The 15,540-nt window shown below is 45.5% G+C and overlaps 1 protein-coding gene across 1 annotated transcript in view; it reads right to left on the bottom strand.

Moving 5' to 3' along the window:
• Positions 1–15,540, bottom strand: part of LOC311103036 (eukaryotic translation initiation factor 2-alpha kinase 3-like) — a 92,004-nt gene that overhangs the window by 63,068 nt on the left and 13,396 nt on the right. The window contains exon 2 of the mRNA XM_084144528.1: positions 2,074–2,203. Coding sequence (XP_084000654.1) covers positions 2,074–2,203 — 130 coding nt within the window. The remainder of the gene's footprint in view (positions 1–2,073; positions 2,204–15,540) is intronic.

Here is a 15,540-nt window from a genome sequence, read left to right on the forward strand (position 1 = left end):
AGAGGGTGTGTTTTAAACAGACGGCCTTACCAAGAGGGTGTGTTTTAAACAGACGGCCTTACCAAGAGGGTGTGTTTTAAACAGACGGCCAAGAGGGTGTGTTTTAAAACAGACGGCCTTACCAAGAGGGTGTGTTTTAAACAGACGGCCTCACCAAGAGGGTGTGTTTTAAACAGACGGCCTTACCAAGAGGGTGTGTTTTAAACAGACGGCCTTACCAAGAGGGTGTGTTTTAAACAGACGGCCTTACCAAGAGGGTGTGTTTTAAACAGACGGCCTTACCAAGAGGGTGTGTTTTAAACAGACGGCCATACCAAGAGGGTGTGTTTTAAACAGACGGCCTCACCAAGAGGGTGTGTTTTAAACAGACGGCCTTACCAAGAGGGTGTGTTTTAAACAGACGGCCTTACCAGCAACAGTGTGTGAAAACCTTGTGAAGACTTACAGAAAACGTTTGACCTGTGTCATTGCCAACAAAGGGTATATAACAAAGTATTGAGAAACTTTAGTTATTGACCAAATACTTACAGTGGGGGAAAAAAAGTATTTAGTCAGCCACCAATTGTGCAAGTTCTCCCACTTAAAAAGATGAGAGAGGCCTGTAATTTTCATCATAGTTACACGTCAACTATGACAGACAAAATGAGAAGAAAAAAAATCCAGAAAATCACATTGTAGGATTTTTAATGATTTTATTTGCAAACTGACTAAATACTTTTTTCACCCACTGTAAATATTCCATTAGAAATCTGCCGTTTCCAGCTACAATAGCCATTTACAACATTAACTAAATCTATACTGTATTTCTGATCAATTTGATGTTATTTTAATGGACAAAAAAAAGATTTTCTTTCGAAAACAAGGACATTTCTAAGTGACCCCAAACTTTTGAACGGTAGTGTATTTTGATTTGTTTCTACAATGTAGAAAATACTTAAAATAAAGTAAAACCCTTGAATGAGTAGGTGTTCTAAAACGTTTGACCGGTAGTGTCAATACTTTGTAGAATCACCTTTGGCAGCGATTACAGCTGTGAGTCTTTCTGGGTAAGTCTCTAAGAGCTTTCCACACCTGGATTGTGCAAAATCTGCCCATTATTCTTTAAAAAATTCTTCAAGCTCTGTCAAATTGGTTGTTGATCATTGCTACACAACCATTTTCAGGTCTTGCCATAGATTTTCAAGTAGATTTAAGTCAAAACTGTAACTCGGCCATTAAGGAACATTCACTGTCTTCTTGGTAAGCAACTCCAGTGTAGATTTATTTGGCCTTGTGTTTTAGGTTATTGTCCTGCTGAAAGGTGAATTCATCTCCCAGTGTCTGGTGGAAAGCAGACTGAACCAGGTTTCCTCTAGGATTCTGCCTGTGCTTAGCTCCATTCCGTTTCTTTTTTATCCTGAAAAACTCCCCAGTCCTTAACGATGACAATCATACCCATAACATGATGCAGTCACCACTATGCTTGAAAATATGAAGAGTGGTACTCAGTAATGTGTCGTATTGGATTTGCCCAAAACATAACGCTTTGTATTCAGGACAAAAAGGTAATTGCTTTGCCATATTTTTTTGCAGTATTACTTTTAGTGCCTTGTTGCAAACAGGATGCATGTTTTGGAATATTTTTTTATTCTGTACAAGCTTCCTTCTTTTCACTCTGTCAATTAGATTAGTATTGTGGAGTAACTACAATGTTGTTGATCGATATATGCTATGCCATAGGTTATGTCATAGGTGACATCATAGGTTATATGTTACGTCATAGGTTATATGTTATGGTATAGGTTATAGCTTACATATTATGTAATAGGTTATATCACAGGTTATAGGTGACATCATAGGTTATAGCTTATATGTTATAGGTTAAGTCATAGGTTATAGCTTATATGTTATGTCATAGGTTATAGGTTAAGTCATAGGTTATAGCTTATATGTTATGTCATAGGTTATAGGTTAAGTCATAGGTTATAGGTTAAGTCATAGGTTATAGGTGACATCATAGGTTATAGCTTATATGTTATGTCATAGGTTATAGGTTATGTATATATATTATGTTACATGATGTGTGTAGGTTACCTCTGGTTTGCTGAGGCTGGATGAGACCAGACATCCTGAGCCTACGTCCAGGTCCCACTGTTTGCGCCCCTGGTTGTAGGGGTCCAGAGCTGAGATACGACCATCCAGAGTGCTGATGATCACCAGAGATCTGGGGAGAAGGGGAAGCAGACGGTGGGGTTAATACCTGCAGTCACACTGCATCAACAGAGCAGGGGATTTATCCACCTTTTAGTCTGAGATCAGGGGTCTTCTCTGCGGACACAGCCCGCCCTTTAGTGCTGAAGCTCACTATTTAAAAAGAAGATGGAGGACAGGCCTTAGGATGAAAAAATACCGGAGTTTTGCCACAGGTACAGCCGACTAGTGCTAGATAACACTGCCCCCAGCACAAGGTGCACCTGTGTAATGATCCTGCTGTTTAATCAGCTTCTTGATATGCCACACCTGTCAGGTGGATGGATTATCTTGGCAAAGGAGAAATGCTCACTAACAGGGATGCAAACAAAATTGTGCACAACATTTGAGAGAAATAAGCTTTTTGTGCATATGGAAAATGTCTGGGATCTTTTATTTCAGCTCATGAAACATGGGACACTTTACATGTTGCATACATACTGTACACCCCCATGTTCAAACATACACCCCCATGTTTTACTATCCTTGTGGGGCCTTTTGGAGATTTTAGGTCTCTACAAGGATAGATGAACCAAGACACAGACACACACAGACACACACACACACACACACACACACACACAGACACAGACACACACACACACACACACACACAAACAGTCTTACTCCTACTCATAAACAGTTGAAAGGCTACAGCTAGACTAGTGGGCCGTCTGTTTAAAACACACCCTCTTGGCGTCAGCAACAGGTGTGGCTGAAATGGCCGAATGAACTAATATGAAGGGGTGTCCACATACTTTTGTATATACAGTGAGGGAAAAAAGTATTTCATCCCCTGCTGATTTTGTACGTTTGCCCACTGAGAAAGACATGATCAGTCTATAATTTTAATGGTAGGTTTATTTGAACAGTGAGAGACAGAATAACAACAAATACATCCAGAAAAACGCATGTCGAAAATGTTATAAATTGATTTGCATTTTAATGAGGTGTCATGCCCTGACCTATAGAACTCTAGTGTGTTGAGTCAGGGTGTGGAGATCTAGGTTAGAGATTCTATGTTTACATTCTAGTTCTCTACGTCTGGCCGGGTGTGATTCCCAATCAGAGGCAGCTGTCGCTCGTTGTCTCTGATTGGGGATCATCCTTAGGTAGCCCGTAGCCTGCTGTGCATTGTGGGATCTTGTTCCTGTTAGTCTGGTGTGTGTATAGCCGGAGGACTTCACGTTGTTTCTTGTTTTGTTGAATGTTTATTTAGTTAATAAACATGTACGCTTTTCACGCTGCACCTTGGTCCGACCCGTCTTTCAACGTTCGTGACATGAGGGAAATAAGTATTTGACCCCTCTGCAAAACATGACTTAGTACTTGGTGGCAAAACCCTTGTTGGCAATCACAGAGGTCAGACGTTTCTTGTAGTTGGCCACCAGGTTTGCACACATCTCAGGAGGGATTTTGTCCCACTCCTCTTTGCAGATCTTCTCCAAGTCATTAAGGTTTCGAGGCTGACGTTTGGCAACTCGAACCTTCAGCTCCCTCCACAGATTTTCTATGGGATGAAGGTCTGGAGACTGGCTTGGATTGTGCCTTTGGCTACTGGACAATGAAAGAAAGTTTGACCGGTCAAATGTAATTACATCCACTGGTATTTCATCAATGAATGGGCAAAAAAAATATATTTTGCAATGAGATTTTTTTCTGGCCAGTTTTATTAATCTGCTTTAAAAAAAATCTATAACACCACCACAATCTGTTATCATCTATAACACCACCACAATCTGTTATCATCTATAACACCACCACAATCTGTTATCATCTATAACACCACCACCACCACAATCTGTTATCATCTATAACACCACCACCACCACAATCTGTTATCATCTATAACACCACCACCACCACTATCTGTTATCATCTTTAACACCACCACCACCACCACAATCTGTTATAATCTTTAACACCACCACCACCACAATCTGTTATCATCTTTAACACCACCACCACAATCTGTTATCATCTATAACACCACCACCACCACCACCATCTGTTATCATCTTTAACACCACCACCACAATCTGTTATCATCTATAACACCACCACCACAATCTGTTATCATCTATAACACCACCACCACCACCACAATCTGTTATCATCTTCAACACCACAATCTGTTATCATCTATAACACCATCACCACAATCTGTTATCATCTTTAACACCACCACAATCTGTTATCATCTTTAACACCACCACCACCACAATCTGTTATCATCTATAACACCATCACCACCACAATCTGTTATCATCTATAACACCATCACCACAATCTGTTATCATCTTTAACACCACCACCACAATCTGTTATCATCTTTAACACCACCACCACAATCTGTTATCATCTTTAACACCACCACCACCACAATCTGTTATCTTCTATAACACCACCACCACCACAATCTGTTATCATCTATAACACCACCACCACAATCTGTTATCATCTTTAACACCACCACCACCACTCTGTTATCATCTATAACACCACCACCACAATCTGTTATCATCTATAACACCACCACCACCACGGAAAAACTGTTTTCCTCTCAGCCAAACATAACGCTACACAGCACCAAACAAGTCCAGTTCCACGCGCACGATTGGCTGCACATCTCTGCCAAAAATATTAGTCTGATTGGTTGTTGCTAAGCAGTAGGCATTCTGAGAGGTAGGAAGCTGGACGGGGTGACTGTGCAGGCCACACCCCCCTTAGAACAGAGAAGGAAGCATCCCAAATGGATCCCTATTCCCTATATGGGGACCTACTGTTGACATTTACATTTAGCACACGCTCTTATACAGGAGCAATTAGGGTTAAGAGCCTTGCTCAACGGCACATACATTTATTTTTCACCTAATCGGCTCAGGGATTCGAACCAGCGACCGTTCGGTTACAGGCAGCAAAGACACCATAATAAACATAATTTCAGCTTGTTTGAGGCAATTTATTAGAGAATAACAATGGTTCCTGGAGCCACAACATCAGGATAACTAACAATGGTTCCTGGAGCCACAACATCAGGATAACTAATAATAATGGTTCACAACATCCCACAAGCTCCTCTCCACAGAGACACAGAATACAGGTCCCCAGAGAGACTTCAAGTCAAGTGTCCACACAGACAGACCAGAGCTGGTAAACAGAGACAGAGAGAGCAGCTCATGAGAGTTAGGGCACGCTGTTTAACAGAGAGACAGAGAGAGCAGCTCATGAGAGTTAGGGCACGCTGTTTAACAGAGAGACAGAGAGAGCAGCTCATGAGAGTTAGGGCACGCTGTTTAACAGAGAGACAGAGAGAGCAGCTCATGAGAGTTAGGGCACGCTGTTTAACAGAGAGACAGAGAGAGAGCAGCTCATGAGAGTTAGGGCACGCTGTTTAACAGAGAGACAGAGAGAGCAGCTCATGAGAGTTAGGGCACGCTGTTTAACAGAGAGACAGAGAGAGAGCAGCTCATGAGAGTTAGGGCACGCTGTTTAACAGAGAGACAGAGAGAGCAGCTCATGAGAGTTAGGGCACGCTGTTTAACAGAGAGACAGAGAGAGCAGCTCATGAGAGTTAGGGCACGCTGTTTAACAGAGAGACAGAGAGAGCAGCTCATGAGAGTTAGGGCACGCTGTTTAACAGAGAGACAGAGAGAGCAGCTCATGAGAGTTAGGGCACGCTGTTTAACAGAGAGACAGAGAGAGAGCAGCTCATGAGAGTTAGGGCACGCTGTTTAACAGAGAGACAGAGAGAGCAGCTCATGAGAGTTAGGGCACGCTGTTTAACAGAGAGACAGAGAGAGCAGCTCATGAGAGTTAGGGCACGCTGTTTAACAGAGAGACCGAGAGAGAGCAGCTCATGAGAGCTAGGGCACGCTGTTTAACAGAGAGACAGAGAGAGCAGCTCATGAGAGTTAGGGCACGCTGTTTAACAGAGAGACAGAGAGAGCAGCTCATGAGAGTTAGGGCACGCTGTTTAACAGAGAGACAGAGAGAGCAGCTCATGAGAGTTAGGGCACGCTGTTTAACAGAGAGACAGAGAGAGCAGCTCATGAGAGTTAGGGCACGCTGTTTAACAGAGAGACAGAGAGAGCAGCTCATGAGAGTTAGGGCACGCTGTTTAACAGAGAGACAGAGAGAGCAGCTCATGAGAGTTAGGGCACGCTGTTTAACAGAGAGACAGAGAGAGCAGCTCATGAGAGTTAGGGCACGCTGTTTAACAGAGAGACAGAGAGAGCAGCTCATGAGAGTTAGGGCACGCTGTTTAACAGAGAGACAGAGAGAGCAGCTCATGAGAGTTAGGGCACGCTGTTTAACAGAGAGACAGAGAGAGCAGCTCATGAGAGTTAGGGCACGCTGTTTAACAGAGAGACAGAGAGAGCAGCTCATGAGAGTTAGGGCACGCTGTTTAACAGAGAGACAGAGAGAGCAGCTCATGAGAGTTAGGGCACGCTGTTTAACAGAGAGACAGAGAGAGCAGCTCATGAGAGTTAGGGCACGCTGTTTAACAGAGAGACAGAGAGAGAGCAGCTCATGAGAGTTAGGGCACGCTGTTTAACAGAGAGACAGAGAGAGCAGCTCATGAGAGTTAGGGCACGCTGTTTAACAGAGAGACAGAGAGAGCAGCTCATGAGAGTTAGGGCACGCTGTTTAACAGAGAGACAGAGAGAGAGCAGCTCATGAGAGTTAGGGCACGCTGTTTAACAGAGAGACAGAGAGAGCAGCTCATGAGAGTTAGGGCACGCTGTTTAACAGAGAGACAGAGAGAGCAGCTCATGAGAGTTAGGGCACGCTGTTTAACAGAGAGACAGAGAGAGAGCAGCTCATGAGAGTTAGGGCACGCTGTTTAACAGAGAGACAGAGAGAGAGCAGCTCATGAGAGTTAGGGCACGCTGTTTAACAGAGAGACAGAGAGAGCAGCTCATGAGAGTTAGGGCACGCTGTTTAACAGAGAGACAGAGAGAGCAGCTCATGAGAGTTAGGGCACGCTGTTTAACAGAGAGACAGAGAGAGCAGCTCATGAGAGTTAGGGCACGCTGTTTAACAGAGAGACAGAGAGAGAGCAGCTCATGAGAGTTAGGGCACGCTGTTTAACAGAGAGACAGAGAGAGCAGCTCATGAGAGTTAGGGCACGCTGTTTAACAGAGAGACAGAGAGAGCAGCTCATGAGAGTTAGGGCACGCTGTTTAACAGAGAGACAGAGAGAGCAGCTCATGAGAGTTAGGGCACGCTGTTTAACAGAGAGACAGAGAGAGAGCAGCTCATGAGAGTTAGGGCACGCTGTTTAACAGAGAGACAGAGAGAGCAGCTCATGAGAGTTAGGGCACGCTGTTTAACAGAGAGACAGAGAGAGCAGCTCATGAGAGTTAGGGCATGCTGTTTAACAGAGAGACAGAGAGAGCAGCTCATGAGAGTTAGGGCACGCTGTTTAACAGAGAGACAGAAAGAGCAGCTCATGAGAGTTAGGGCACGCTGTTTAACAGAGAGACAGAGAGAGAGCAGCTCATGAGAGTTAGGGCACGCTGTTTAACAGAGAGACAGAGAGAGAGCAGCTCATGAGAGTTAGGGCACGCTGTTTAACAGAGAGACAGAGAGAGCAGCTCATGAGAGTTAGGGCACGCTGTTTAACAGAGAGACAGAGAGAGCAGCTCATGAGAGTTAGGGCACGCTGTTTAACAGAGAGACAGAGAGAGCAGCTCATGAGAGTTAGGGCACGCTGTTTAACAGAGAGACAGAGAGAGCAGCTCATGAGAGTTAGGGCACGCTGTTTAACAGAGAGACAGAGAGAGCAGCTCATGAGAGTTAGGGCACGCTGTTTAACAGAGAGACAGAGAGAGAGCAGCTCATGAGAGTTAGGGCACGCTGTTTAACAGAGAGACAGAGAGAGAGAGCAGCTCATGAGAGTTAGGGCACGCTGTTTAACAGAGAGACAGAGAGAGCAGCTCATGAGAGTTAGGGCATGCTGTTTAACAGAGAGACAGAGAGAGCAGCTCATGAGAGTTAGGGCACGCTGTTTAACAGAGAGACAGAGAGAGCAGCTCATGAGAGCTACAGTGCCTTGCAAAAGTATTCATCCCCCTTGGCCTTTTTCCTATTTTGTTGCATTACAACCTGTAATTTAAATGGATTTTTATTTGGATTTCATGTAATGGACATACACAAAATAGTCCAAATTGGTGAAGTGAAATGAAAAAAAGAACTTGTTTCAAAAAATTCTAAAGAATTATTACATGGAAAAGTGGTGCGTGCATATGTATTCACCCCCTTTGCTATGAAGCCCCTAAATAACATCTGGTGCAACCAATTACCTTCAGAAGTCACATAATTAGTTAAATAAAGTCCACCTGTGTGCAATCTAAGTGTCACACCTGTTCTGAAAGGCCCCAGAGTCTGCAACACCACTAAGCAAGGGGCACCACCAAGCAAGCGGCACCATGAAGACCAAGGATCTCTCCAAATAGGTCAGGGACAGAGTTGTGGAGAAGTACAGATCAGAGTTGGGTTATAAAAAAGTATCAGAAACTTTGAACATCCCACGGAGCACCATTAAATCCATTATTAAAAAATGGAAAGAATATGGCACCACAACAAACCTGCCAAGAGAGGGCCGCCCACCAAAACTCACGGACCAGGCAAGGAGGGCATTAATCAGAGAGGCAACAAAGAGACCAAAGATAACCCTGAAGGAGCTGCAAAGCGCCACAGCGGAGATTGGAGTATCTGTCCATAGGACCACTTTAAGCCGTACACTTCACAGAGCTGGGCTTTACGGAAGAGTGGGCAGAAAAAAGCTTAAAAAAAAAATAAGCAAACATGTTTGCTGTTCACCAAAAGGCATGTGGGAGACTCCCCAAACATATGGAAGAAGGTACTCTGGTCAGATGAGACAAAAATTGAGCTTTTTGGCCATCAAGGAAAACGCTATGTCTGGCGCAAACCCAACACCTCTCATCACCCCTAGAACACCATCCCCACAGTGAAGCGTGGTGCAGAGAGAACAGCTCGAGAGAGCTAGGGCACGTTGGTAAACAGGACCCAGGATGTTTACACCGGCACAGTCTCCAAGGAGCCCCTATCATTCATCTAGACCAATCACAGCAGCCTGCCTCCAGCCACAACCAATCACACCACAGCTCCCCTCCTCACTTAGCCAATCAAGGAGCACCTCTTCAGGTTGTGAGCCAATGAGAGAGAGTGTCTGGTTGTAACCATGCAACAGCAAGCAGCCCTGGTTACATGCTGGTGTGTTGCTGTTCTGCTCCAGACAGACAGACCGACAGCAGAAGGAGAGCCGCGCCCTGCACAATGAAAATATAGCAACATGGGGAGCACCTGGAGAAAGTTATGGCTGCAGAGACCGAGAGACAGACAGACAGACAGAGGTAGAGAGAGAGGTAGAGAGAGAGAGGTAGAGAGAGAGAGGTAGAGAGAGAGAGGTAGAGAGAGAGAGGTAGAGAGAGAGAGGTAGAGAGAGAGAGAGAGGTAGAGAGAGAGGTAGAGAGAGAGAGAGAGAGAGAGAGAGAGAGAGAGAGAGAGAGAGAGAGAGAGAGAGAGAGAGAGAGAGAGAGAGAGAGAGAGAGAGAGAGAGAGAGAGAGAGAGAGAGAGGTCCACTGCAGAAAAGAAGAGCTCCACTAAACGACCCTGAACAACATTATAAAAGCTACATGTAAAGTGTTGGTCCCATGTTTCATCCCAGAAATGTTCTATACTCACAAACAGCTTATTTCTCTGAAATGTTTACATCCCTGTTAGTGAGCGTTTCTCCTTAGCCAAGATAGTCCATCCACCTGACAGGTGTGGCATATCAAGAAGCTGATTAAACAGTGCAGTCTTGTCACACAACTCAATGCCAAAGATGTCTCAAGTTTTGAGGGAGAGTGCAATTGGCATGTATAACACAGGAACCAACCTGCTCTGATATTACTAACACATGTAAAGAGAGTCTCTCTCTCTCTCTCTCTCTCTCTGTGTCTCTCTCTCTCTCTCTCTCTCTCTCTCTCTCTAAGCGTCTCTCTCTCCGTGTCTCTCTCTATCTCCGTGTCTGTCTCTCTCTCTCTCTGTGTCTGTCTCTCTCTCTCTCTCTGTGTCTGTCTCTCTCTGTGCGTCTCTCTCTCTCTGTGCGTCTCTCTCTCTCTGTGCGTCTCTCTCTCTCTCTCTCTGTGCGTCTCTCTCTCTGTGCGTCTCTCTCTCTCTCTCTCTGTGCGTCTCTCTCTCTGTGCGTCTCTCTCTCTCTCTCTGTGTGTCTCTGTGCGTCTCTCTGTGCGTCTCTCTGTGCGTCTCTCTGTGCGTCTCTCTGTGCGTCTCTCTGTGAGTCTCTCTGTGAGTCTCTCTGTGAGTCTCTCTCTCTCTCTGTGCGTCTCTCTCTCTCTCTGTGCGTCTCTCTCTCTCTCTGTGCGTCTCTCTCTCTCTCTGTGTGTCTCTCTGTGCGTCTCTCTCGCGCTCTCTGTGCATCTCTCTCGCTCTCCCTCTCTCTCTCTCCCCACCCCCATCACTCTCCTCTCCTCTCCAGTCCACTCTCCTCTCCTGTCCACTCTCCTCTCCTGTCCACTCTCCTCTCCTGTCCACTCTCCTCTCCTGTCCACTCTCCTCTCCAGTCCACTCTCCTCTCCTGTCCACTCTCCTCTCCTGTCCACTCTCCTCCACTCTTCTCTCCATCACTCTCCTCTCCCCCCCCCCATCCTCTCTCCTGTCCTCCCTCCATCGCTCTCCTCTCCTGTCATTGCTCCATTGCTCTACTCTCCTCACATGTGGTGAAATCCAAACTCTGTGGCACCATGCTCCAGCCCACTGATTGGTCAGTACCTGGTTTTGATCTGTGGTGCTGATTGGTTGTTGCTAAGCAGTGAGGAGCTATGTACAGAACAACATGGCATCATGGTCCTAACGACTGTCTACCTCCGTCCCTCCCTCTATCACCAACCCCACCTTTTCCCTCTAACACACCCAATACTGCAGTGATGCAGGGTGCGTCCACAGTGACTAATACAATAATGTACTCCAACAGCAGAGTTTACTCCAACAGCAGAGTTTACTCCAACAGCAGAGTTTACTCCAACTCCAACAGCAGAGTTTACTCCAACTCCAACAGCAGAGTTTACTCCAACTCCAACAGCAGAGTTTACTCCAACTCCAACAGCAGAGTTTAATAACAAGATCACTGATCATCAATTATTCATCAGTCCAACCTGTTCTAACAATATTATTACTAGCACTAGTTCTACTGGACTAGTCGGAACGACTGAAGGAAAGAAGAGAGACGTTTTGGGGTAAGAGGAGACTAACGATTCTGACATCTGGTGGTCCAACTGATAAAGTTACTATCACAGAAACATGTCAAGGATTGCTAGTTCATGTGTTACAGTATAAACTTAAGTGACAAGTAAACTATTGAAAATGACTATTCAATGACTATAGATGACAATTTAGTTACAACTTAAAACAATGTTTTCTTCTCAGCTGAGTAGGATTCTGTTTCTCACGGAGGACTTGGTAAAGAGATGACGCCGAGCAACGCCTTTCTTCACTCAATGACAGAACCTTCATTTTGGCCAGAAGTTGTATTTATACACCAACAACTTCCCCAGTTACAGAATAATTTCCCCGGTTACAGAATAATTTCCCCGGTTACAGAATAATTTCCCCGGTTACAGAACGATCTAGTGAGACCAAGAAAACAAGGACATGAACTCTCCCCTCCTTACTCCCCTCTCCTCTCAAACCTCCTTCCCACTCCCCTCCTCCCCCTCTCCTCTCAAACCAACTCTCTCCCCTACTCCTCCTCCTCCTCTCAAACCAACTCTCTCCCCTACTCCTCCTCCTCCTCTCAAACCAACTCTCTCCCCTACTCCTCCTCCTCCTCTCAAACCAACTCTCTCCCCTACTCCTCCTCCTCCTCTCAAACCAACTCTCTCCCCTCCTCCCCCTCTCCTCTCAAACCAACTCTCTCCCCTACTCCTCCTCCTCCTCTCAAAACAACTCTCTCCCCTACTCCTCCTCCTCTCAAACCAACTCTCTCCCCTTCTCCTCTCCTCTCAAACCAACTCTCTCCCCTTCTCCTCTCCTCTCAAACCAACTCTCTCCCCTTCTCCTCTCCTCTCAAACCAACTCTCTCCCCTTCTCCTCTCCTCTCAAACCAACTTCTCTCTTCTCCTCCACTTCTCTCCTGTTCTCCCTCCAGATCTGCCAACAACTCAAGCACTATCCCCGTCCTCCGACGTAATTGGCCAACAAGTTTCCCAACTCAGACCGGCTGATTGGCTGTTGCTAAGCAGTAGGCTGTGGGAGCCGGCCATCTAGTGGAAGCAGCTCAGAGTTCCTCTGAACACCACCTCCAGAGGATCCTGTGTGGCAGGGTCATACTACCCATCACAGCTATCAAACATCAGCTCCATGTTCAGATGTAAACAGTAAACTTTCAAATCTGTTTGAACGTAACTATGGCAACACAGCCCAGTGAGGTGACTTTCTTCCATCGGTCTACTGAGAACAGTAAGCTGCCCAGAAACTGCAGATCATAGTGAAATCGCCATAGTGGGCTGACGCTATTTATAGATCTGATAGACTGAACAGTGAAACAGGGTACGTCCCAAATGGCACCCTATTCCCTATATAGTGCACTACTTTAGACCAGAGAATGGCACCCTATTCCCTATATAGTGCACTACTTTAGACCAGAGAATGGTACCCTATTCCCTATATAGTACACTACTTTAGACCAGAGAATGGCACCCTATTCCCTATATAGTGCACTACTTTAGACCAGAGAATGGCACCCTATTCCCTATATAGTGCACTACTTTAGACCAGAGAATGGCACCCTATTCCCTATATAGTGCACTACTTTAGACCAGAGAATGGCACCCTATTCCCTATATAGTGCACTACTTTAGACCAGAGAATGGCACCCTATTCCCTATATAGTGCACTACTTTAGACCAGAGAATGGCACCCTATTCCCTATATAGTGCACTACTTTAGACCAGAGAATGGCACCCTATTCCCTATATAGTGCACTACTTTAGACCAGAGAATGGCACCCTATTCCCTATATAGTGCACTACTTTAGACCAGAGAATGGCACCCTATTCCCTATATAGTGCACTACTTTAGACCAGAGAATGGCACCCTATTCCCTATATAGTACACTACTTTAGACCAGAGAATGGCACCCTATTCCCTATATAGTACACTACTTTAGACCAGAGAATGGCACCCTATTCCCTATATAGTACACAACTTTAGACCAGAGAATGGCACCCTATTCCCTATATAGTGCACTACTTTAGACCAGAGAATGGCACCCTATTCCCTATATAGTACACTACTTTTGATCAGGTCCCAAAGTGCACTATATAGGGAATAGGGTGCTATTTGGGACGCAGTGAAAGACACTTAAAGAGTACAGAGACATCAGACAATAAAAATAACTATCCTGCCAGACAGACTGTTGTCCTGTTGGGGCTGCCAGACAGACTGTTGTCCTGTTGGGGCTGCCAGACAGACTGTTGTCCTGTTGGGGCTGCCAGACAGACTGTTGTCCTGTTGGGCCTGCCAGACAGACTGTTGTCCTGTTGGGCCTGCCAGACAGACTGTTGTCCTGTTGGGCCTGCCAGACAGACTGTTGTCCTGTTGGGCCTGCCAGACAGACTGTTGTCCTGTTGGGGCTGCCAGACAGACTGTTGTCCTGTTGGGGCTGCCAGACAGACTGTTGTCCTGTTGGGGCTGCCAGACAGACTGTTGTCCTGTTGGGGCTGCCAGACAGACTGTTGTCCTGTTGGGGCTGCCAGACAGACTGTTGTGCTGTTGGGGCTGCCAGACAGACTGTTGTGCTGTTGGGGATGCCAGACAGACTGTTGTCCTGTTGGGGCTGCCAGACAGACTGTTGTCCTGTTGGGGCTGCCAGACAGATTGTTGTCCTGTTGGGGCTGCCAGACAGATTGTTGTCCTGTTGGGGCTGCCAGACAGATTGTTGTCCTGTTGGGGCTGCCAGACAGATTGTTGTCCTGTTGGGGCTGCCAGACAGATTGTTGTCCTGTTGGGACTATAATAACCTATGATTATACAGCCTAGCCCACACGTGGACTTGAGGTCAAATTAAAATCAGCTTTATGCAACATCCTTGTGCGTACATTTTGGGAGCGAGCGATGGTCCTCTTAGTTAGAACGTGGAAACTGAACCAGTGGTTCGCAGTGAACTACTGACATACACTGAGTGTACAAAACATTAAGAACACCTGCTCTTTCCATGAAAGCTGTGATCCCCTATTGATGTCACTTGTTAAATCCACTTCAATCAGTGTACACAAAGGGAAGGAGACAGGTTAAAGAAATGTAAATAAGTCTTGAGACAATTGAGACATGGATTGTGTATGTGTGCTATTCAGAGACAAAATATTTAAATGCCTTTGAACCGGTTTGTGTCAAGAACTGCAACGCTGCTGGGTTTTTCAAGCTCAACAGTTTCCCGTGTATATTAAGAATGGTCTATACAGTACGTTGTGTCCACTCAGTATGTTGTGTCCTTGTCGTTTACTCAAAAGAGAGGGACAATTTATAGACGGGTAAAGAAGTGTTACAAAGGAACTCAGATTTTAGATTCAGTTGTTTATGGTTTGTTTTGAAAGTGATGATCCATTGTGGAGGAGTAAGGTGCATCATATAATCCTGCTCCAGGGGAAACAGCTTCCCCCACAAAGTGGTTCCTACTATTTGGAAAACATTTAGACTATTTAAACTATTTAGCCCTGTGGGATAAACAAGGATTGAACCAATGATGACATATAGTCTACCAAGGCCTACATCAAGTCTATGGATAGACTACTGGTGAGCAGACGGACAGACTTGATGGTGAGCAGACGGACAGACTTGATGGTGAGCAGACGGACAGACTTGATGGTGAGCAGATGGACTTGAATGAAATGATAGAGCTCACTCAAATATATGTGTTTGTGTGTGAAGTGGTGATAGTAGTGTCTGTGTGTTAGCAGGTGTGAAGCCAGGTCTCATTCTCACCCCAGCAAGCCACTGACTGAGTCCCATATCTCTCCCACTAAACAAACACTAGTGGCTGAAACAGAAGGGCTGGCTGGCTGGAGCCCAGAGAGATTGCCCTTTATCACATAGGATGCATCCCAAATGGTACCCTTCTCTAATTAGTGCACTACTTTTGACTAGTGATTAGAATGTTCCTTTATTTAGGTCCCCTAGTTTAGCATAAACACAGACAGACAGACAGAGACAGACAGATAGAGACAGACAGAGACAGACAGATAGAGACAGACAGACAGAGACAATCAGACAGACAGAGACAG

Source organism: Coregonus lavaretus (assembly GCF_964263955.1).
Source record: "Coregonus lavaretus genome assembly, chromosome: 27".
In the NCBI taxonomy this organism is placed as follows: Eukaryota; Metazoa; Chordata; class Actinopteri; order Salmoniformes; family Salmonidae; genus Coregonus; species Coregonus lavaretus.